The sequence below is a fragment of the Bufo gargarizans genome, chromosome 5 (genome assembly GCF_014858855.1).
Source record: "Bufo gargarizans isolate SCDJY-AF-19 chromosome 5, ASM1485885v1, whole genome shotgun sequence".
Classification (NCBI taxonomy): Eukaryota; Metazoa; Chordata; class Amphibia; order Anura; family Bufonidae; genus Bufo; species Bufo gargarizans.
The window spans coordinates 216,874,188-216,898,616 of NC_058084.1; the positions used below are offsets into that span (position 1 = coordinate 216,874,188).

Consider the following 24,429-nt stretch of genomic DNA (forward strand, 5'->3'; position numbering starts at 1 on the left):
CCAAATTAACTAATTAGGACTCTACTGTTTATTCTGCTTTTATTGTTAATGGCTGTGCAGTGACCACAAAAGAACCCAACGAAGATCAAGTAACATGGTCCTAATTAGTTGAGCTGCAGCTTATTCAGCTGGGTAGTACTCGGCTGCAGGGAGGCCATATCCCAATTGTTGCATGATTGTGCCATGTGGGCGTAAGCTTGTAGGTTTTTAGATCATTCTGGATAACTACAATAGTTTCTATAGGAAAACAATTCATATTTTGTACAATCCATAACCATTTTTAACCAGGTATTTGTATTTCTTTCCTCTAGGAAACAGTTGTAAAGTTAACGATTCTGCTTGCACAGTTGATTCTCCATATCTGTTAAAACTACCTGGTAAGTTTACCGCTTCAGTGAAATCAGAATGATGTTAAATAAACAAGATGAGCGCACCAACCTAGAGAAAATGAATAGTGTTGAGCAAATTGAAGTCCACAAAGTGGACTTCGATCAGAATTTCAGGATTTGAATTGCCGCAAAACTGAATTTCCTCATGCTTCGTGGTAGCGAATCAATTTAACTTGAAATAGAGTTAAAAAAAAAAATCATACTTGCATGATCCATTTGTTTGCCACCGCCATCTTGCTTGAAGATCTCGCATGAAATCCAGGGTCCAAATCCAGTCACCACGGGCCGCGCGAGATTTTGCGCCAGATCTTCAAGCAAGATGACGGTGGGCAGCCGCTGTAAGCAAATAGATCGGGTACATATAATTTTTTAGTTTTTTTTCTGATCACCTAATAGGTAATTTCTTTAGTTTTTGGGGTAAGATCTAGGCTTGTGCCTTATGGGGCTTTATTCCTTCTTTTGCATCGACAGGGAGAACACAAATCTAAATTGCTAACTTCCATATGTAAATAAAAGTCATATCACATAAAAGATATTAGAAACCCCATAATCATACAATTAAATTTTACATTATCTTAACCACTCCAGCCCCGCTAGCTGAAACCCCCTTCATGACCAGAGCACTTTTTACACTTCGGCACTACACTACTTTCACCGTTTATCGCTCGGTCATGCAACTTACCACCCAAATGAATTTTACCTACTTTTCTTCTCACTAATAGAGCTTTCATTTGGTGGTATTTCATTGCTGCTGACATTTTTACTTTTTTTGTTATTAATCAAAATGTAACGATTTTTTTTGCAAAAAAATGACATTTTTCACTTTCAGCTGTAAAATTTTGCAAAAAAAAACGACATCCATATATACATTTTTCGCTAAATTTATAGTTCTACATGTCTTTGATAAAAAACAAATGTTTGGGCAAAAAAAAAATGGTTTGGGTAAAAGTTATAGCGTTTACAAACTATGGTACATAAATGTGAATTTCCGCTTTTTGAAGCAGCTCTGACTTTCTGAGCACCTGTCATGTTTCCTGAGGTTCTACAATGCCCATACAGTAAAAAAAAAACACAAATGACCCCATTTCGGAAAGTAGGCACCCTAAGGTATTCGCTGATGGGCATAGTGAGTTCATAGAACTTTTTATTTTTTGTCACAAGTTAGCGGAAAATTATGATTTTTATTTTATTTTATTTTTTTCTTAAAAAGTCTCATATTCCACTAACTTGCGACAAAAAATAAAAAAATTCTAGGAACTCGCCATGCCACTCACAGAATACCTTGGGGTGTCTTCTTTCCAAAATGGGGTCACTTGTGGCGTAGTTATACTGCCCTGGCAATTTAGGGGACCATATGTGTGAGAAGTACTTTGCAATCAAAATGTGTAAAAAATGGCCTGCGAAATCCGAAAGGTGCACTTTGGAATATGTGCCCCTTTGCCCACCTTGGCTGCAAAAAAGTGTCACACATCTGGTATCGCTGTACTCAGGAGAAGTTGGGGAATGTGTTTTGGGGTGTCATTTTACATATACCCATGCTGGGTGAGAGAAATATCTTGGCAAAAGACAACTTTTCCAATTTTTTTATACAAAGTTGGCATTTGACCAAGATATTTTTCTCACCCAGCATGGGTATATATGAAATGACACCCCAAAACACATTCCCCAACTTCTCCTGAGTACGGCGATACCAGATGTGTGACACTTTTTTGCAGCCAAGGTGGGCAAAGAGGCACATATTCCAAAGTGCACCTTTCGGATTTCGCAGGCCATTTTTTACACATTTTGATTGCAAAGTACTTCTCACACATTTGGGCCCCTAAATTGCCAGGGCAGTATAACTACCCCACAAGTGACCCCATTTTGGAAAGAAGACACCCCAAGGTATTCCGTAAGGGGCATGGCGAGTTCCTAGAATTTTTTTTTTTTTGTCGCAAGTTAGTGGAATATGAGACTTTGTAAGGAAAAAAGGAAAAAAAAGAAAAATCATCATATTCCGCTAACTTGTGACAAAAAATAAAAAATTCTAGGAACTCGCCATGCCCCTCACGGAATACCTTGGGGTGTCTTCTTTCCAAAATGGGGTCACTTGTGGCGTAGTTATACTGCCCTGGCAATTTAGGGGACCATATGTGTGAGAAGTACTTTGCAATCAAAATGTGTAAAAAATGGCCTGCAAAATCCGAAAGGTGCACTTTGGAATATGTGCCCCTTTGCCCACCTTGGCTGCAAAAAAGTGTCACACATCTGGTATCGCTGTACTCAGGAGAAGTTGGGGAATGTGTTTTGGGGTGTCATTTTACATATACCCATGCTGGGTGAGAGAAATATCTTGGCAAAAGACAACTTTTCCCATTTTTTTATACAAAGTTGGCATTTGACCAAGATATTTCTCTCACCCAGCATGGGTATATGTAAAATGACACCCCAAAACACATTCCCCAACTTCTCCTGAGTACAGCGATACCAGATGTGTGACACTTTTTTGCAGCCAAGGTGGGCAAAGGGGCACATATTCCAAAGTGCACCTTTCGGATTTTGCAGGCCATTTTTTACACATTTTGATTGCAAAGTACTTCTCACACATATGGTCCCCTAAATTGCCAGGGCAGTATAACTACGCCACAAGTGACCCCATTTTGCGGACGTCTGAATGGAGCCTTACAGGGGGGTGATCAATGACAGGGGGGTGATCACCCATATAGACTCCCTGATCACCTCCATCATTGATCACCCCCCTGTAAGGCTCCATTCAGACGTCCGTATGATTTTTACGGATACATGGATACATGGATCGGATCCGCAAAACACATGCGGACGTCTGAATGGAGCCTTACAGGGGGGTGATCAATGACAGGGGGTGATCAGGGAGTGTATATGGGTGATCACCCCCTGTCATTGATCACCCCCCTGGAAAGGCTCCATTCAGACGTCCGTATGATTTTTACGGATCCATGGATACATGGATCGGATCCGCAAAACACATGCGGACGTCTGAATGGAGCCTTACAGGGGGGTGATCAATGACAGGGGGTGATCAGGGAGTGTATATGGGTGATCACCCCCCTGTCATTGATCGCCCCCCTGTAAGGCTCCATTCAGACGTCCGTATGATTTTTACGGATCTATGGATAGGATCCGCAGAGGGGGTGATCAGGGAGTTTATATTGGGTGATCAGGGATTTATAAGGGGTTAATAAGTGACGGGGGGGGTAGTGTAGTGTGGTGTTTGGTGCGACTTTACTGACCTACCTGTGTCCTCTGGTGGTCGATCCTAACAAAAGGGACCACCAGAGGACCAGGTAGTAGGTATTTTAGACGCTGTTATCAAAACAGCGTCTAATATACCTGTTAGGGGTTAAAAAAAATCACATCTCCAGCCTGCCAGCGAGCGATCGCCGCTGGCAGGCTGGAGATCCACTCGCTTACCTTCTGTTCCTGTGAGCGCGCGCGCCTACGTGCGCGCGTTCACAGGAAATCTCGGGTATCGCGAGATGACGCGCCGATGCTTCCAGGAGGAATAAATCAACCACCTCCCGGACGCATCGGCGCATTAGGCGGTCGGGAGGTGATTAAAACTGTGGCGAATGCAGTAATAGGAGAACATAGTACAGCAGTTGTAATAAGCTTGATGCTGAACTCATGTTCCATATTTAACATTGTTGAAATAATGTATGTAAATGCTGTGACACTTAAAAATTTTGCCACTGATTAGTACCCAAGTTGATTTTATTTTAGAAGTCTAATATTTAGGACCAGAAATATTTCTCTCACCCAGCATGGGTATATGTAAAATGACACCCCAAAACACATTCCCCAACCTTTCCTGAGTACTAACCCCACAAGTAAATACATATTTTTCTTTCTGGCTGTCTAAGCTAAATCTATTTATAATATAACAATGTGGCAATTAGGTCTATATCGAAACAGAAAAACAAATCTAGTGATGTAAACCACGGTCACATAATGTATAGCTGTTTATAGACAAAAAATAAACTTTTTTTTTAGAGAGAAACAGAATGGTGAATATTTATTATACGGCTCTATTAAAGGGAAAACTGAATAACAGACTGATATATATATATATATATATATATATATATATAGAAAAAGAAAGTCCAGCGGGAGCACCAGCCTGAAGAGTGGGTGCAAAATCCAAGGGGGATGACGGCAGTCCCCAATAGTATAATCGAAGAAATAGGACTGCACTCCGGATATTGATGAAAAAATCAAGTGGTTTTATTCACCCATATTATGGCAAATCTTGCGACGTTTCAGCTCTTGCGAGCCTTTCTCAAGCATAGAGTAAGTGAAAGTGAACACATATAAAGCGTTACAAAAAGTGTTACACCCATCGGGGTGTGGTTACAATCAACTTAATTACAGACATGTGTTACAATTTTAAAGTGCATGTTTGACATAGTAACTAGTGAAATACGTTTTTTCATATCAGGATATAGTTCCTTTACATACAGAATAAAAATATATCCAGGACCAGTGTTCCAGTTAGAATCATAAAGTGATATAAACATACTGAATAGGGATCCCAGGAAAAGACTCAGCAAGCCATGGAGCCCACATATACCATTGCGTATCTTCAGCGTCTCGGTCTCATCAATGCGCATGCCCAGAATGACGACATCATGTGAGTCTCCGTGTAAGATTGGTGCGCATGCGTTCTATCCAGTAACATCTCGCCGCACCATCTTGGTTAATGGAAAATAGCCCCAAGTGACAGCTCTGCGCCCATCATATAGATGGTAGCTAAACGGAGTAAATATCCTCCCAATATATATTAAGAGCCATAACTATAAAACAAAATTCATAAAGAGTGTTGCAGGCCGCAGCAGGGATCTCCTACAGAAACCAGCATCAGGACCGGGGTCCCCACCTCTCGGGAAGGACACCGGACCGTGGGGTCGTACACGTCAGGGGGGAACATCTCCATGAACCCCACCGACGTGTCTGGCCCTCTTGCTGGAAATAAAGCAGTCTGGGAGGGGTAATCCCTCACCTTTACAAAGAGCAAAAACATACTGGAGCTTAATGATATATCTGGAGTAGCGCATACACCATAGGACGCTGTAGTTGGTACTGGGCTGCACCGCTTCCATTGAGTCAAAATCCAGGGGTCCGTACCCAGCGCTGTGAGGGTTAAAAATTCTAAAAGGCAAGAAAAAAATATATATATTAGTTTCCAAATCTGTCAGTTGTGCAATTGCATATATTACTTTCACAATTCTGATGCACCTGTTATATACGTAGAAAAGGTGTATCACATACATGCGTGGAAAGGACGGGCAGGCGACAGATCAACAGACACCTATCTAAACTCCACATTTAATCCTCTGGGGTGCAGAGTATCTAAATCATAAATCCACCTCAGTTCTCTTTTCTTGAGAATTGCCAAGCGGTCTCCACCTCTCCTTGGGAGCTCAACATGGTCAAGTATCCAGCATCTCAAGTCCCGCTCGGAATGCCCAAGGGACGTAAAATGCCTGGAGACTGGTAAATCGGCACGTTTTTTTCTTATTGAATTCCTATGATTATTCAATCTTAGTTTTAGTTCTGTAGACGTTTCACCGATATATATTAAGTTACATGGACATGCTAGCACGTAAATCACATAAGAAGATGAACAATTTAGGTGAAACCTAATGGGATATTCTTTATGTGTGGTAGGATGTATAAAGGATCTAGATTTGCATATATAGCGACAGTTAACACAATTGAGACATGGATAACAACCATGTCCCGATTTAGACAATGTTCGTTGTACGCTGATTTTTTTAGGGCCTACATCCGCTCTAACCAAATGGTCCTTAATATTTTTACTTTTTCGATATGATAGGAGAGGAGGGGAATTCAATTCAGGTATATCTTTTATGGACCTACTGAGGATGTTCCAATTATCCTTTAGAATACGTCCCATCTCCACACTGCACTCAGAATATGTGGACATGAAAGGTATTCTGCGGGTCCTCTGTAGGTTAGAGGTGATTTTCTTTGGGCTATTCTGCAGAACGTCATTTTTTTGGGCAGACAGCAATCGGTGGGGATAACCCCGTTTCTTGAATTTATCTACCATCATATCCAATGTGGATATTAGCTCAGTCTGCTCGGATACTATGCGTTTAGCACGTAGAAATTGTGAATGTGGAAGATGTTTAATTAAACTACGAGGATGACTACTTTCGTATCTTAAAGTGGTATTCCTGTCAGTTGGCTTGACATAAAGGCCTGTATTGATCGAACCATCAACCAATCTGACATTGGTATCAAGGAAGGATAGTTCAGTCTTGGAGTAAGACACCGTATACTGGAGGTCAGAATCAATGCTATTTAAATATGTATGAAACTCAGTCAGCTGCACTTCTGTGCCTGACCACAGGAGGAAGACGTCATCTATGTACCGCCACCACCCAATAACATACTGAAAGTGGTGGGATACATAGATGAAGTCCTCCTCCATGTGCCGCATGTAAATATTTGCGTACGTGGGGGCCACGTTGGACCCCATCGCAACGCCACGTTTTTGACTAAAAAAGGTATCCTGGAAAAGAAAATAATTATTTTCCAGAATAAGTCTCAGCAGGATATTAATAAAACATTTGGAATGTTGTGTAATAGACGATCCATCCATATATTTATTCACAGCAGAAATGCCCTTCTCGTGTCCTATTGACGTGTATAAAGATACAACGTCAAAGGACACGAGAGTAGCAGTCTGCAACTCAGCTGTATCAACTGCTCTCAGTTGCTGTAAAAAATGCCCAGTGTCCTGAATATATGATTTACCGGCCGTCGAGAATTCTCGCAAAATCCTATCAAGAAACATAGCATTTTACTAAACACAGAGTCCGTGCCAGAAACGATGGGGCGGCCGGGGGGGTCCACAAGAGTTTTGTGGACTTTGGGCAATATATATAAAACCGGAGTAATGGGAGAAGACACCGTTAGATATTCCCTTAGCCCTTCATCAATAATGCCCCCGGCCACAGCATCGGACAAAATATTTTTGATAGTATTCATAATCTGAAATTTAGGGTCATGCTGTAACAAACCATACACATCCGTGTCACGGAGTTGACGTTCAATTTCTTTAACATAATTACATGTATCGAGAACAACCACCCCACCCCCCTTATCGGCGGGTTTAATGGTTAATTGGGGGTTGCTTCTAAGTTGGGATAGGGCCTCTACTTCAGCAGTCGTCAGGTTAGGTTTATTTAATTTTTCTACATCCCCAAAACGGGATTTTAGCTCTCTGACATCCCTTTTGACTGCGGAAATATAGGCCTCAACAGCAGGTTCATCTACATAAGGAAGAAAATTACTTTTATTCATTAAACCCAATTTCTTGAGTGAAAATTCACTCGTATGTGTCAGTGTGTCAACAGTATGATGCTTAAAGAAAACCTTCAGTTTAATAGATCGAAAGAAATCATTTAGATCCATTTCTAGATCGAACCAGTTTACCTTGGATCTTGGGCAAAATGTAAGCCCTTTAGAAAGGACACTATGTTGGGCTACAGTCAGTTCAGCCGAAGATAAATTAAAGACTATTGTCTCTTTCTCTGGGATGGTACTTTCGTCGATTGTAGTCTGGTCCGGTTGTATCGCTGCTTCCCTTTTCCGTTTGTACCTGCGGCCTCCTCGCCTTGTCCTTGATCCTTTCCTTCCTTTGTATCCAAAATGTCCCCTAAAAAAGATTTCTCCTCATCTGGGGGTAGTTGCATAAATCTCCGACTTTTCTTATTGCGGTTAGAGCCCATAGATGGTGTATCGGATTGCCATGTATATATATCGCCTCGTTTATAGTCATCTGCATCACGAACCCATTTGTTCCTCTTTCCCTCCTCCAACTCCATTTGCAATTTACCGAGTTGATCTTTGCTCTCCTCTTTATATTGTGTAATTTCATCAGCAGATAACTGTGCTTGCAAGGCACCTTCAACATCCAACAATTCATCCATAAGTGAGGAAACCTCCAATTGTAAAAACTCAATGTTAAGTAAAATATAGTCCAAAGAATATCTGTTTGATAGTGCTTCAAAACGTTTACAGAACAAATCGTTGTTGGGAAAAAGGTTGGGGCGCGAATTTGAGCGCATTCCTCTAGGAATCTTTTTTCCTTTAAATATTGGCCCAATGTGGCCATATGTAATCTCATGGAGATGAGGCGTTTAGAGATGGTTAGATACTTGCGTTTAAGTTCCTTAACTGAAGGTGCCTGTAGAAATGAAGCATCGCCCTCGATTCCACGCATGATGCGGTCGACCTCCTCCACAGTATAAGTGCCGCCATGGGGTGTTTCCGTATTAGACATGTTAAATGCTGTAAGGTGTGCTCACTCACGGTGCCGAGTATATGGAAAAAGAAAGTCCAGCGGGAGCATCAGCCTGAAGAGTGGGTGCAAAATCCAAGGGGGATGACGGCAGTCCCCAATAGTATAATCGAAGAAATAGGACTGCACTCCGGATATTGATGAAAAAATCAAGTGGTTTTATTCACCCATATTATGGCAAATCTTGCGACGTTTCAGCTCTTGCGAGCCTTTCTCAAGCATAGAGTAAGTGAAAGTGAACACATATAAAGCGTTACAAAAAGTGTTACACCCATCGGGGTGTGGTTACAATCAACTTAATTACAGACATGTGTTACAATTTTAAAGTGCATGTTTGACATAGTAACTAGTGAAATACGTTTTTTCATATCAGGATATAGTTCCTTTATATACAGAATAAAAATATATCCAGGACCAGTGTTCCAGTTAGAATCATAAAGTGATATAAACATACTGAATAGGGATCCCAGGAAAAGACTCAGCAAGCCATGGAGCCCACATATACCATCGCGTATCTTCAGCGTCTCGGTCTCATCAATGCGCATGCCCAGAATGACGACATCATGTGAGTCGCCGTGTAAGATTGGTGCGCATGCGTTCTATCCAGTAACATCTCGCCGCACCATCTTGGTTAATGGAAAATAGCCCCAAGTGACAGCTCTGCCCCCATCATATAGATGGTAGCTAAACGGAGTAAATATCCTCCCAATATATATTAAGAGCCATAACTATAAAACAAAATTCATAAAGAGTGTTGCAGTCTCGGTGCGGCGAGATGTTACTGGATAGAACGCATGCGTACCAATCTTACACGGCGACTCACATGATGTCGTCATTCTGGGCATGCGCATTGATGAGACCGAGACGCTGAAGATACGCGATGGTATATGTGGGCTCCATGGCTTGCTGAGTCTTTTCCTGGGATCCCTATTCAGTATGTTTATATCACTTTATGATTCTAACTGGAACACTGGTCCTGGATATATTTTTATTCTGTATGTAAAGGAACTATATCCTGATATGAAAAAACGTATTTCACTAGTTACTATGTCAAACATGCACTTTAAAATTGTAACACATGTCTGTAATTAAGTTGATTGTAACCACACCCCGATGGGTGTAACACTTTTTGTAACGCTTTATATGTGTTCACTTTCACTTACTCTATGCTTGAGAAAGGCTCGCAAGAGCTGAAACGTCGCAAGATTTGCCATAATATGGGTGAATAAAACCACTTGATTTTTTCATCAATATCCGGAGTGCAGTCCTATTTCTTCGATTATATATATATATATATATATATATATATATTAGCAAGATAACCCCGCTTAGCATGGGTATATTTCGACTATTTTATTTAATGTTTGTGTGTGTGGTTAAAAGTTATCCCCAGTGTTCCCCATAAGAGTGACCTCCACAAGCCCCGACTCTTTAATAGTGAACTCTAAAACGCTCCAGCCCCTTAACAGTGACCTTCACTGCAGTCCGCCCCCTTATCATTGACCTCCAAAGTGGCCCGCCTTTTTAACATTGACTTCTACAACATCCCCATCAACAGTGACCTCCACAGCACCCCACCCTTCATCATTGACTTCCACAGCAGCCGGCCCCTTAACATTGACCTCCACAGTAGCTGACCGCCTTAACAGTGACCTCTACAGTATGCCACCCCATTAAAATGTGACCTCCATAGCACCCTGGCTTTTAAACAGTAACCTCTACAACACCCCACCCCCTTAACAGTGACCTCTACAGTAGCCTGCCGCCTTAACAGTAACCTGAAATGTGCCCTTCCCTCTTAACATGTGATCTCCACAGCACTCTGCCACTCTTAATCTTGACTTCTACAGTGGCCCACCCCCTTAACAATGACATTCATAGCGGCCTGTCTTCTTAACAGTGACCTTCACAGCAACCCGCCCCTCACCATTGACCTCCACAGAAGTCTGCTCCCTTAACATTGACCTCTGTGAAGGTAAATTTTATGAGGTGGGGTTCTACAGAGGAGTGTCTTTTTAATATTGACATTGGCAGTGGCCTGCCCCTTAACAGTGACCCTGACAGCACCCCACCCCCTTAACAGTGACCTCCACAGCACCTCTAACTGTGATCCTATAGCAGTGAAGAAAAATAGCTGGGTTGTTATGGAAACCTCATGTAAAACTGTATATATGTCAAGACTAAAGGACGCTTCTATTGGCTAATAAGGGTCATGTGACAGTGTGTATGGCAGTTAGAATATGAGTGAAAGACTTGCGAGCTGTTATTGGCTAATACATGTCATGTGATGGTGCCATATAGCATTTTTGGGAAATATCTAAAAAAAACGTACATCCCAGAGAGCTGAGACCCGATCTATAACCTTCCCAGAGACCTATATGCCAGATGTACCTATGTGCCAAATTTGGTGCAGATCGGTCCAGTCGTTTGGCCGTGCATAAAGAACAGACAGACAGCAATTCATGTAGGTGGTCCTATCAATAATTGACTGCTAAATCTGCCACCCACATGAAACCTAATCATAAAAAGAGCAGAATAAATTACAAGTTTATTGAATCTTTTTCCACAAAACTATATATCAATCTTCTCAGCTTTTCCTGCTCTATAACATGCTGTCTGCTGATTGCACTGTATTCATGGTGACAGGTTCCACTTAACATTGAGCTGACTGAGTTGTAAAAGGAAGACTAGATTTCCATTTGTGTTTAATGAAAGCTGGATGGTTGCACCCTTAATGATGGTTCACATGTAGCTCAGATTCGATACTGGGAAACCTTGAACAGAATGAAGTCCAATGCTGAAAAAAAGCTCAAGCTCACATGAAGTATTGTTGTCATTTCACAATGGTGTTGTATGGTCATTAACATTTGACAAAAATGGTCAGAGTGGCTTAAAAATAAATGCAGTGATAATAACCTTACCAATCCTCCACCACTCTTGTCCTGACACTTAGTAACATAGTAGTAACATAAGGCCGAAAAAAGACATTTGTCCATCCAGTTCGGCCTGTTATCCCGCAAGTTGATCCAGAGGAAGGCAAATAAAAAAAAAAAAAAAAAAACCCTGTTAGGTAGAAGCCAATTTTCTCCACTTTAGGGGACTATAAACTTCCTTCCCGACTCCAATCAGGCAATCATAATAACTCCCTGGATCAACGACCCCTCTCTAGTAGCTATAGCCTGTAATATTATTAAGCTCCAGAAATACGTCCAGGGCCCTCTTGAATTCCTTTATTGTACTCACCATCACCACCTCCTCAGGCAGAGAGTTCCATATTCTCACTGCTCTTACCGTAAAGAATCCTTTTCTATATTTGTGTACAAACCTTCTTTCCTCCAGACGCAGAGGATGTCCCCTCGTCACAGTCACAGTCCTGGGGATAAATAGCTGATGGGATAGATCTCTGTACTGACCCCTGATATATTTATACATATTAATTAGATCTCCCCTCAGTCGTCTTTTTTCTAAAGTGAATTACCCTAATTTTGATAATCTTTCAGGGTACTGTAGTTGCCCCATTCCAGTTATTACTTTAGATGCCCTCCTCTGGACCTTCTCCAGCTCTGCTATGTCTGCCTTGTTTACAGGACCCCAGAACTGTACACAGTACTCCATGTGTGGTCTGACTAGCGATTTGTAAAGTGGTAGGACTATGTTCTTATCACGGGAATCTATGCCCCTTCTGATGCAACCCATTATCTTGTTGGCCTTGGCAGCAGCTGCCTGACACTGGTTTTTGCAGCTTAGTTTGCTGTTTATTAAAATTCCTAGATCCTTTTCCATGTCAGTGTTACCGAGTGTTTTACCATTTAGTATGTACGGGTGACTTGCATTTTTCCTTCCCATGTGCATAACTTTACATTTATCAGTGTTAAACCCCATTTGCCACTTATCTGCCCAAGCCTCCAATCTATCCAGATCCCTCTGTAGTAGTATACTGTCCTCATCAGTGTAAATTACTTTACACAGTTTAGTGTCATCTGCGAAAATTGATACTTTACTATGCAAGCCTTCTACAAGATCATTAATAAATATATTGAAGAGAATAGGGCCCAATACTGACCCCTGAGGTACCCCACTAGTGACAGTGACCCAATCTGAGTGTGTACCGTTAATAACCACCCTCTGTTTTCTATCACTGAGCCAGTTACTTACCCACATACAGATGTTTTCTCCCAGTCCGAGCATTCTCATTTTATATACTAACCTTTTATGTGGTACAGTGTCAAATGCTTTGGAGAAGTCCAGATATACGACATCCATTGATTCGCCGCTGTCAAGTCTAGAACTTACCTCCTCATAGAAACTGATTAAATTAGTCTGACATGACCGATCCCTCACGAAGCCATGCTGATATGGCGTTATTTGCTTATTTCTGTTGAGATGCTCTAATATAGCATCTCTCAGAAAAACCTTCAAACAGTTTACCCACAACAGATGTTAAACTTACCGGCCTATAGTTTCCAGGCTCTGTTTTTGGCCCCTTTTTGAATATTGGCACCACATATGCCATGCGCCAATCCTGTGGGACATTCCCTGTCAGTATAGAGTCTGCAAATATCAGAAATAAGGGTCTGGCTATGACATTACTTAATTCCTTTAGGATACGGGGGTGTATGTCATCCGGTCCTGGCGATTTGTCTATTTTAATCTTTTTAAGTCGCTGATGTACTTCTTCCTGGGTCAGACAGGACACTTTTAATGGGGAATTTATTTTTGCATTCTGCATGTCATCTGACAATTTATTTTCCTCAGTGAATACATTGGAGAAAAAAATATTTAACAGCTTTGCTTTCTCCTCATCGCTCTCTGCGACTTCCCCCTCATTACTCTTTAAAGGGCCGACACCTTCAGATTTATACTTTTTAACATTTATATAATTGAAGAACATTTTAGGGTTAGTTTTACTCTCTTTGGCAATTAATCTCTCGGTCTCTAGTTTGGCCGCTTTTATTTGTTTTTTACATGTTCTATTTCCTGAGGTTAACATGTATGGGCTCCATTGAATGTGAAAGACCACACGGATTATACACAAGAGAAATATCTTGGTCAAATGCCAACTTTGTATAAAAAAATGGGAAAAGTTGTCTTTTGCCAAGATATTTCTCTCACCCAGCATGGGTATATGTAAAATGACACCCCAAAACACATTCCCCAACTTCTCCTGAGTACAGCGATACCAGATGTGTGACACTTTTTTTCAGCCAAGGTGGGCAAAGGGGCACATATTCCAAAGTGCACCTTTCGGATTTTGCAGGCCATTTTTTACACATTTTGATTGCAAAGTACTTCTCACACATATGGTCCCCTAAATTGCCAGGGCAGTATAACTACGCCACAAGTGACCCCATTTTGCGGACGTCTGAATGGAGCCTTACAGGGGGGTGATCAATGACAGGGGGGTGATCACCCATATAGACTCCCTGATCACCTCCATCATTGATCACCCCCCTGTAAGGCTCCATTCAGACGTCCGTATGATTTTTACGGATACATGGATACATGGATCGGATCCGCAAAACACATGCGGACGTCTGAATGGAGCCTTACAGGGGGGTGATCAATGACAGGGGGTGATCAGGGAGTGTATATGGGTGATCACCCCCTGTCATTGATCACCCCCCTGGAAAGGCTCCATTCAGACGTCCGTATGATTTTTACGGATCCATGGATACATGGATCGGATCCGCAAAACACATGCGGACGTCTGAATGGAGCCTTACAGGGGGGTGATCAATGACAGGGGGTGATCAGGGAGTGTATATGGGTGATCACCCCCCTGTCATTGATCGCCCCCCTGTAAGGCTCCATTCAGACGTCCGTATGATTTTTACGGATCTATGGATAGGATCCGCAGAGGGGGTGATCAGGGAGTTTATATTGGGTGATCAGGGATTTATAAGGGGTTAATAAGTGACGGGGGGGGTAGTGTAGTGTGGTGTTTGGTGCGACTTTACTGACCTACCTGTGTCCTCTGGTGGTCGATCCTAACAAAAGGGACCACCAGAGGACCAGGTAGTAGGTATTTTAGACGCTGTTATCAAAACAGCGTCTAATATACCTGTTAGGGGTTAAAAAAAATCACATCTCCAGCCTGCCAGCGAGCGATCGCCGCTGGCAGGCTGGAGATCCACTCGCTTACCTTCTGTTCCTGTGAGCGCGCGCGCCTACGTGCGCGCGTTCACAGGAAATCTCGGGTATCGCGAGATGACGCGCCGATGCTTCCAGGAGGAATAAATCAACCACCTCCCGGACGCATCGGCGCATTAGGCGGTCGGGAGGTGATTAAAACTGTGGCGAATGCAGTAATAGGAGAACATAGTACAGCAGTTGTAATAAGCTTGATGCTGAACTCACGTTCCATATTTAACATTGTTGAAATAATGTATGTAAATGCTGTGACACTTAAAAATTTTGCCACTGATTAGTACCCAAGTTGATTTTATTTTAGAAGTCTAATATTTAGGACCAGAAATAAAAGGGGTCTCCAGGAATAACAAAAATGTGGAGTTACTTGCTTGAATCTTATTGTATAGTCTGGCAAATGTACAATTGTATAATGAGCAAATACTCTGACAATAAAAACTTATTGGAACTAAAAGGGGTCTCCAGGAGCTTGTGAGTACCATTATCTGTGTGGGTTTGCAGTAGTCAATAGAGAACAATCTGTTTATGATATTTCTGACACATATCTACAGATATACAGTTGAAACCATAAGTTTACATACACTATATGAAAAGACACATATGTGTGTTTTTCTCAATATCTGACAAGAAATCAGAATAAACCTTTCCTGTTTTTGGAAAATTAGGATTACCATAATTATTATTATTTGCCAAATGCCAGAATAATGAGAGTGAGAATGTTTTAAGGCATTGCTGTTACTTTCTGAAATGTCAAAGTTTACATACACTAAGATTACTATGCCTTTAAACGATTCTGAACTGTCCATATGATGATGTCATGTGTTTGGAAGCTTCTGTTAGGTTTGTTGGTAACATCTGAGTTAAAAATAAAACAGATCTGTGGATGTATTTAAATGCACACCTCATGGGAAAGTCTAAAGAAATCTGCCAAGATATCAGGAAGAGAATTGTGGACTTGCAAAAGTCTGGCTCAACCTTGGGTGCAATATCAAGATACTTGAAGGTGCCTCGTTCATCTGTTGTCATGGTCTTACCTTCTCACTGTTCTCCTTCGTTTGACATGTGCTGGCGGCCATCTTGGTTTCTGGGTTTCTTGTAGCCTCCCACCCTGCGGCTCCTCCTTCCCACTGGGAGGAGCTGGATGCCTAGCTCATATATATAGAAGGTCTGTGGCTTCAGTTCCTTGCTTGGTCCTCCTGTGTGCACATGCTTCAAAGACTGCTGCTGCTTCTGGTTCCTGATCCTGGCCTCGTCTGACTACCCCGTTGGTTCCTGATCCTGGCTTCGTCTGACTACCCTCCTGGTTCCTGACCTCCGTCTACGCAAGACCCTGCTTCGGTTTAGCCATCCGTTTGGACTTTAGCTACGGCTTGATTTTCAATAAAGCCTTCTTATTTCCACCTATCTCTGTTGTACGTCTGGTTCATGGTTCCATGACATTAGGACCAAGCCATGAATTCTGACGGTACAGGGCCATCCTCGCTACCTACGCTGGTTGCCAGACTTGATCAGCAGGATCACCTGTTGGGTCGGTTCGCTGTGGCGTTACAAACCCTGCTTGAACGCACGGCTCATTTAGCTTCCGTTGCCGATGGGTCGGTTGTCGCTCCTGGGCCCGCTCCTACTGCCGCTCCGGTTGTTGCGCCAGAGTCTACCCCGACACCTGTTGCTGCGCCTGCGGTGTTTCGGGGTATGACCGGTTCTGCCCCCCTTCCACAGCGCTTTGGGGGAGAGCCAACTCAGTGCCGAGGTTTCCTTAACCAGGTGGCCATTTATTTCGAGTTGCTGCCACATGCCTTTCCTACTGAGAGATCAAAGGTGGGCTTCTTGATCTCGCTGCTCTCGGACAAGGCCTTGGCCTGGGCCAGCCCTTTATGGGAGAACAACAATCCGGTGGTTGCCGAGTTTTCCGGTTTTGTTGCTTCTCTTCGGAAGGTATTCGATGTGCCGGCTCGTGCTGCCTCTGCTGCGAAGCTCCTTATGTCCATCAGACAGGGTTCACGATCCGTAGCTGAATACGCCATTGAGTTTCGTACCCTGGCAGCAGAGGTGGGCTGGAATAATGAGGCTCTGGTCGCTGCTTTCTCTCATGGTCTCTCGGATGTCTTGAAGGATGAGGTTGCAGCCAAGGACCTACCAGTGGAGCTCGAGTCCCTTATTTCTTTCCTGATTTTGATTGACACCAGACTCAGGGAGAGACCTTCCTTTAAGGAGAGCCTGCGGAGGCCTTCTAACAGATTGGCGCCTACGTTTGCTGTCCCACCCGTGCCTCCCTCTCCTCCCACGCCTCCTGGGGATGACTGGTCTGGGGGTCAACCCATGCAGCTGGGGTTTTCTCGCCTGTCCGAGGGGGAGAGGGTACTCCGGAGACGCGAGGGCCGATGCATGTACTGTGGTCTCGGTGGGCATTTTCGGTTGGCATGCCCGAACCGTCCGGGAAACGCTCGCACCTGAGATCCTGTCGGGGGCAGATCTTGGGTGGAGTCTCCTCGTCCCCGGTTTCCCGTGTTGACAAACCACTCATTACTGTTGTCCTCTCCTGGGTCGGGGGCTCGGTGACGACCCAGGCGTTGGTGGACTCTGGTGCTGGTGGCTTGTTCATTGATAGTGTGTTCGCTGCCGCCAATTCCATTCCTCTGCAGCCTCGAGGTTCCCCACTGGCTCTTGAGGCGATAGACGGCAGACCCCTTCTGCCGCCACACGTGACTCAGGAGACCCTTCCAGTGGGGATGGCCATTGGTGCCGTTCACAGAGAGTCGGTCTGTCTCCAGGTTATTTCGTCTCCACACTACTCGGTGGTCTTGGGGTACCCCTGGCTCCAGAAGCATAATCCGACTTTCGATTGGAGATCGGCCGAGATCCTCTCGTGGTCACCGCAGTGTGGGGCTAGTTGCATCCATGGGCCTGTCAAGTTGCTGTGTACTTCCTCGGACTCTCTGTTGCCTCCTGAATACGAGGAGTACCGGGATGTATTCGATAAGGTGCGTGCGGTTGCCCTACCTCCGCACCGCCCATACGATTGTGCCATAGAGTTACAATCTGGTGCCGTTCCTCCTCGTGGCAAAGTCTATCCACTGTCGGTAGCGGAGAATGAGGCCATGGAGGAGTACGTGAGGGAGGCGCTTTCACGCGGACACATTCGCAAATCCTCGTCCCCGGCAGGGGCTGGATTTTTCTTTGTGAAAAAGAAGGGCGGTGAGTTGAGGCCTTGCATCGACTACAGGGGTCTCAATCGCATCACGATCAAGAACGCTTACCCGATACCCTTGATTTCCGAGCTGTTCGATCGCCTCAAAGGGGCCACGGTCTTTACCAAACTCGACCTGAGGGCGGCATATAACCTGGTAAGGATCAAGGCGGGCGATGAGTGGAAGACCGCGTTTAACACCAGGACCGGTCAGTATGAATCCTTGGTTATGCCCTTTGGGTTGTGCAATGCGCCCGCAGTCTTCCAGGAATTCATCAACGATGTTTTCCGTGACCTGTTGCAGCAGTGTGTGGTGGTCTATTTGGATGACATCTTGGTATATTCTGCATCCATGGAGGCCCACATTCTGGATGTCAGACGAGTGTTGCAACGCTTACGAGAGAACAAGCTGTTCGGTAAGCTTGAGAAATGCGAATTTCACCGATCCCAGGTAACCTTCTTAGGTTACATCATTTTCGCTGAGGGGTTCTCCATGGATCCTGAGAAGGTTTCGGCTGTCTTACAGTGGCCCCAGCCCAGTGGGCTTCGTGCCCTGCAGCGCTTTTTGGGCTTCGCCAATTATTATCGGAAGTTCATCAGGGACTTTTCCATGCTAGCCAAGCCTCTCACGGATCTGACCAGGAAGGGCAGTAATCCTCAGGTCTGGCCGCTCGAGGCCATCCGAGCTTTTGAGGCTCTAAAGTCCGCCTTTGTGTCGGCTCCGATTCTGTCGCATCCCAACCCTGGGTTGCCTTTTGTCCTCGAGGTGGACGCGTCTGAGACGGGAGTAGGCGCCCTCCTGTCTCAGCGTAGAACACCAGAGGGTCCTCTGCTTCCTTGTGGGTTTTACTCCCGGAAACTGTCTTCCGCGGAATCCAACTATCAGATTGGTGACATGGAGTTATTGGCCATCGTGCATGCCCTTAAAGAATGGAGGCACTTGCTCGAGGGCTCGGTGGTTCCGGTTCTCATCCTGACGGACCACAAGAATCTGACCTACCTCTCTGAGGCCAAGAGATTGACACCACGTCAGGCCAGATGGGCTCTGTTCTTGTCACGTTTTAATTACGTGGTCTCCTACCTACCCGGCTCCAAGAACATCAGAGCGGATGCCTTATCACGGCAGTACTCCGAGCTGTCCGGGGAGGAGTCGATTCCGACTACGGTCATACCCCCGAATCAGATCCTGGCCGCTATTCGCACCAGCCTGACCTCTCCTCTGGGTGAGCAGATTTTGGCGGCTCAATCTGGTGCTCCCTCTGGGAGACCCAACGGCAGATGTTTTGTGCCTGAGGAGTTGCGCACTCGGTTGTTGCGAACCTACCATAACTCCAAGGCCGCGGGGCACCCTGGAAAGAATCAGCTGTCCTGGGCGGTTTCACGTCTGTTCTGGTGGCCTTCTCTACGTTCCGACATCGCCGCATATGTAGCGGCATGCTCCGTTTGTGCCCAGAGTAAGTCCCCTCGGCACCTTCCGTTGGGCCTTTTGCAACCCATAGCCACCGGGGAGCGTCCATGGTCACACCTGGGGATGGATTTCATTGTGGACCTCCCTGCATCCCGAGGCCATACGGTCATTCTCATGATTGTGGATCGGTTTTCCAAAATGTGCCACTGTGTTCCTCTCAAGAAGTTACCCTCTGCACAAGAGTTGGCCTCGATTTTTGCCAGGGAGGTCTTCCGGTTGCACGGTTTGCCCAAGGAGATTGTGTCGGATCGGGGGAGTCAGTTTGTGTCCAGGTTCTGGCGCGCCTTTTGCTCCCAGTTGGGGATTCGTCTCTCTTTCTCCTCGGCCTACCACCCTCAGTCCAATGGGGCCGCAGAACAATCCAATCAGGCCTTGGAGCAATTCCTTCGTTGCTATGTCTCCGATCACCAAGACAATTGGGTTGACCTCCTGCCTTGGGCTGAGTTTGCTAGGAACACGGCAGTGAACTCTTCCTCTGGGACGTCTCCCTTCATGGCCAATTATGGGTTCCAACCTGCCGTGTTACCGGAGGTATTCTCTCCCCAGGATACTCCGGCTGTGGAGGATCACCTTTCCGTCCTACGTACTTCTTGGGTACAGATCCAGAGGTCCCTTGAGGTCTCTGCGCAACGCCAGAGACTCCAGGCTAATCGCAGACGAGCGCCCGCTCCTTCCTACCAGGTCGGAGACCGTGTATGGTTGTCCACCCGCAACCTCAACCTTCGAGTGCCCACTCCCAAGCTGGCGCCTCGCTTTGTTGGTCCCTTCCGAGTGCTTCACAGGGTAAACCCGGTAGCCTATGCCCTTGTGCTTCCTCCTGGCATGCGGATCTCCAACGTGTTTCATGTCTCCCTGTTGAAGCCATTGGTGTGTAATCGTTTCACTTCCTCGGTTCCTCGGCCCCGTCCGGTCCAAGTGGGCAATCGTGAGGAATATGAGGTGAGCAATATCCTGGACTCACGCCTGGTCCGCGGTCGGTTGCAGTTTTTGGTCCATTGGCGTGGTTATGGTCCAGAGGAGCGTTCCTGGGTTCCCTCCGCAGATGTCCATGCTCCTGCGTTGCTCCGAGCCTTCCACGCACGCTTCCCTCTGAAACCGTTCCTTACTCCGCGGAGGAGGGGCCCTTGAGGGGGAGGTACTGTCATGGTCTTACCTTCTCACTGTTCTCCTTCGTTTGACATGTGCTGGCGGCCATCTTGGTTTCTGGGTTTCTTGTAGCCTCCCACCCTGCGGCTCCTCCTTCCCACTGGGAGGAGCTGAATGCCTAGCTCATATATATAGAAGGTCTGTGGCTTCAGTTCCTTGCTTGGTCCTCCTGTGTGCACATGCTTCAAAGACTGCTGCTGCTTCTGGTTCCTGATCCTGGCCTCGTCTGACTACCCCGTTGGTTCCTGATCCTGGCTTCGTCTGACTACCCCGTTGGTTCCTGATCCTGGCTTCGTCTGACTACCCTCCTGGTTCCTGACCTCCGTCTACGCAAGACCCTGCTTCGGTTTAGCCATCCGTTTGGACTTTAGCTACGGCTTGATTTTCAATAAAGCCTTCTTATTTCCACCTATCTCTGTTGTACGTCTAGTTCATGGTTCCATGACATCTGTACAAACAATTATATGCAAGTACAAACAAGATGGGAATGTCCAGCCATCATACCGCTCAGGAAGGAGACGGGTTCTGTGTCCCAGAGATGAACGTGCTTTGGTCCGACGTGCATATCAACCCAAGAACAAAAGCAAAAGACTTTGTGAAGATGATGGTGGAAGCTGGTAAGATTGTGTCAATATCCACAGTGAAACGAGTACTGAATCAACTCTGCTAGGAAGAAGCCATTACTCCGAAAGAAACATAAAAAAGCCAGATTAATGTTTGCAAATGCACACAGGAACAAAGACCTACATTTTTGGAGACATGTCCTGTGGTCTGACAAAACTAAAATTGAACTTTTTGGCCATAATGACCATTGTAATGTTTGAAGGAAAAAGGGAAAAGCTTGGAAGCCAAATAACACCATCCCAACTGTAAAACACGGGGGTGGCAGCATCATGTTGTGGGGTTGTTTTGCTGAAGGAGGGACTGGTGCACTTCACAAAATAGATGACATCATGAGGAAAGAATATTATGTGGAAATACTGAAGCAACATCTCAAGACATTAGCCAGGAAGTTAAAGCTTGGGCGAAAATGGGTCTTCTAAATGGACAATGATCCGAAGCATACTGCCAAACTGGTTACAAAGTGGCTTAAGGATAACAAAGTCAATATTTTGGAGTGGCCATCACAAAGCCCTGATCTCAATCCTATTGAAAATGTATGGGCGAATCTGAAAAGGCAGGTGGGAGCAAGGCAACCAACAAACATGGCTCAGTAACATCAGTTTTGTAAGGAGGAATGGGCACAAATTCTAACCAACTATTGTGAGAAGCTTGTGAAAGGATATCCAAAACGTTTGGCCCAAGTCATACAGATTAAGGGCAGTGATACCAAATATTAATAAAACGTATGTAAACTTTTGACTTTGCAGAAAGTAATAAAAATGCTTTAAAACATTCTCTCTCTCATTATTCTGGCATTTGGCAAAGAATAATAATTATGGTAATCCTAATTGACCAAAAACAGGAAAGATTTATTCTGATTTCATGTCAGATATTGAGAAAAACATGCATATGTGTCTTTTTATATAGTGTATGTAAACTTCTGGTTTCAACTGTATGACCAATGTTAGACTCCTCACACTCTAAATAGAACATAGGCACATATTGTTGGCCAGGTCTAATAGTTAAATTCTGAATAGACCCTAGTGCCGAGTGATTGGCTCAAAAGTAATTTTGAAAATAGGTTTGTCTTCTGCTGGAGCCCTGGGGTCTATTATTATTTTATACTTGGGACTAAATATTTATCCTCTAGTATTTCGGTGGGCCAGTCCCATCTGTATGCGACCATAGGATAATTGCAACTATATCTGTTTCTTTTTCAGTGCTGAAACCACAGCTCAGATACTTTAAGAGACCCACCTACTGTACAACTACCCGCCTGCCCAGTTTTCACAAGAAACCAGATGAAAATGTGGCAAAATACAGACCAGTAGACCAGAGGGGAAGAATGAAGAAAATCCAGCATATTTCTGTTCACTGGAACAAAAAAGTATAAGGATTATGAAAAAGCCATTTTGGTTTAGACTATTTTTCATTGGTATCAAAATGCATATTAGGAAGTAAAATACTGCATTATGCAACATAGCACTGACAATTAGGTGCATATCGCTTCTAAAGAGCCATCATAAATTATTGTAGTGTAAAATAATGGTGTTTTCTATGCTCCATTGGTTCAGTGAGATATTCCAGAGTTGTATCACAGTGTGAACACTATGTGGGAAAGGTATTATCTCCCTATTCCAGTTTTCTGGAAAAATCACAAACCCTGTGTTTGCAACTTTTTTAATGCCATTGCAACAAAATATTGTAATAAGTGGTGTTTCTATGCCACCCTTTTCCAAAAAGGGGTGTGATGAGGGTGGGGAGGGGAGTAAATTTTACTTCATTTACACTAGAAGACTGAAATCTAAGGCAGCTTGGAGTTGCTATAGATTTCAGATTAGGTGCATGGACTGTCTTTAGAAGCGCCTAATATATGACAAGGCCTGTGGCTCATCATAAATTAGGCACATGTTCCTGCAGCGCAAAGAAGATCATAGACCGGTGAAAAATGCTGGTCTATGAAAAATATCCCCCTTTGTACCCCTTTCTTGTAAAGCAAGTCTTGTTTTCTAGTGCCAGGGTTACCTTAGGGTATGATCAAACATGGCGAAAAATCCATTCATATGCTGTACAAAAATCTGTGGATGAAAATGACCTGCGGTGTGGATTCATGTCAATGCATATTGTGGATTTCAACAGTAGATTTCAAAGCAATGCATAGCATGAAATCTGTACAAAAATCAGTAGCACAATCTGCAACAATTTGCATTTGGCATATGTGGATTCTGCTTTGATTTTGTCACAGAATTACCACAAAAACTCAGAAGAAAGTCCTATATGGCCACATTTCAGGCATCCAGTTACAGCCCCCAGGGATCCACTTAAAGCCCTTGCAGTTTCAGATACCTTCAGTTTAAGAAATAAGGCCATATAGATAGTAGTAGACTGCTATATTATACTATTAATCATGGAATATTCAAGAAGTCATAAACCTGCTTGAGCTATGCTAGAAACATATATATCAATGCAAAATTCATATTAGCTGGCAGCGGTGGCTTTTACTGTGTGACAACACTTTTATACAATTAGCTATCTTAACAACACACATCCTTGTCAGATAAAGAAGTGATGCCACCACATCAAGAGGATTTGCTTACTATGGCTTTCACTGTACTGTCATAGAAGTGATATTCTTAGAAATGAATGGATGATGCACTTTGATGATTATTATAGTTATAGGAATGCAATCAATATAAAAGCAATGACTAAATTAAATTCAGCTCTTCTGTATATTGATATAACATTAACAATTGACAAAATTGTCTCTTGGATGAATTTAAATAATTACTTTCCAGTCTTCACTGTAAATGGAAATTGTAGGGTCACAACAAGTTTAAATACTGAGAACATTATGATTTAAATTTTGAACTGTATTCATCTGTATTAAAATAAAATGTTCCAGAAAATGTCTTCTAGTCTTATTTACCACTAAATTGTCATTTTGAACATAACCTGTTAGTGAATTTACAAATTTTGCTGACCTATCCTCAGGGTAGATCATCTCATCAATATGTAATCAATTGGGGCCTGACATCCTGCACCCTTACCATCAGCTGTTTCCTGCAAGCCTCCATAGCTGGAATTAGCTATTTAAACAGAACAGGAAGTATAACTCTGTTCAAGGTGTAGTGGTTGTGCTATG

General features: G+C 44.0%; 1 protein-coding gene across 3 annotated transcripts in view; it reads left to right on the plus strand.

The window, feature by feature from the left end:
• The window catches only part of PDE1C (phosphodiesterase 1C), a 1,393,842-nt gene extending 1,370,915 nt beyond the window's left edge, over window positions 1-22,927 (plus strand). For all 3 annotated transcript variants that reach the window (XM_044293926.1, XM_044293925.1, XM_044293927.1), the window contains one exon: window positions 22,508-22,927. In XM_044293926.1, the coding sequence (XP_044149861.1) occupies window positions 22,508-22,680 (173 nt within the window). In that variant the 3' untranslated portion in view covers window positions 22,681-22,927. The remainder of the gene's footprint in view (window positions 1-22,507) is intronic.
• Window positions 22,928-24,429: the final 1,502 nt, after the last annotated feature.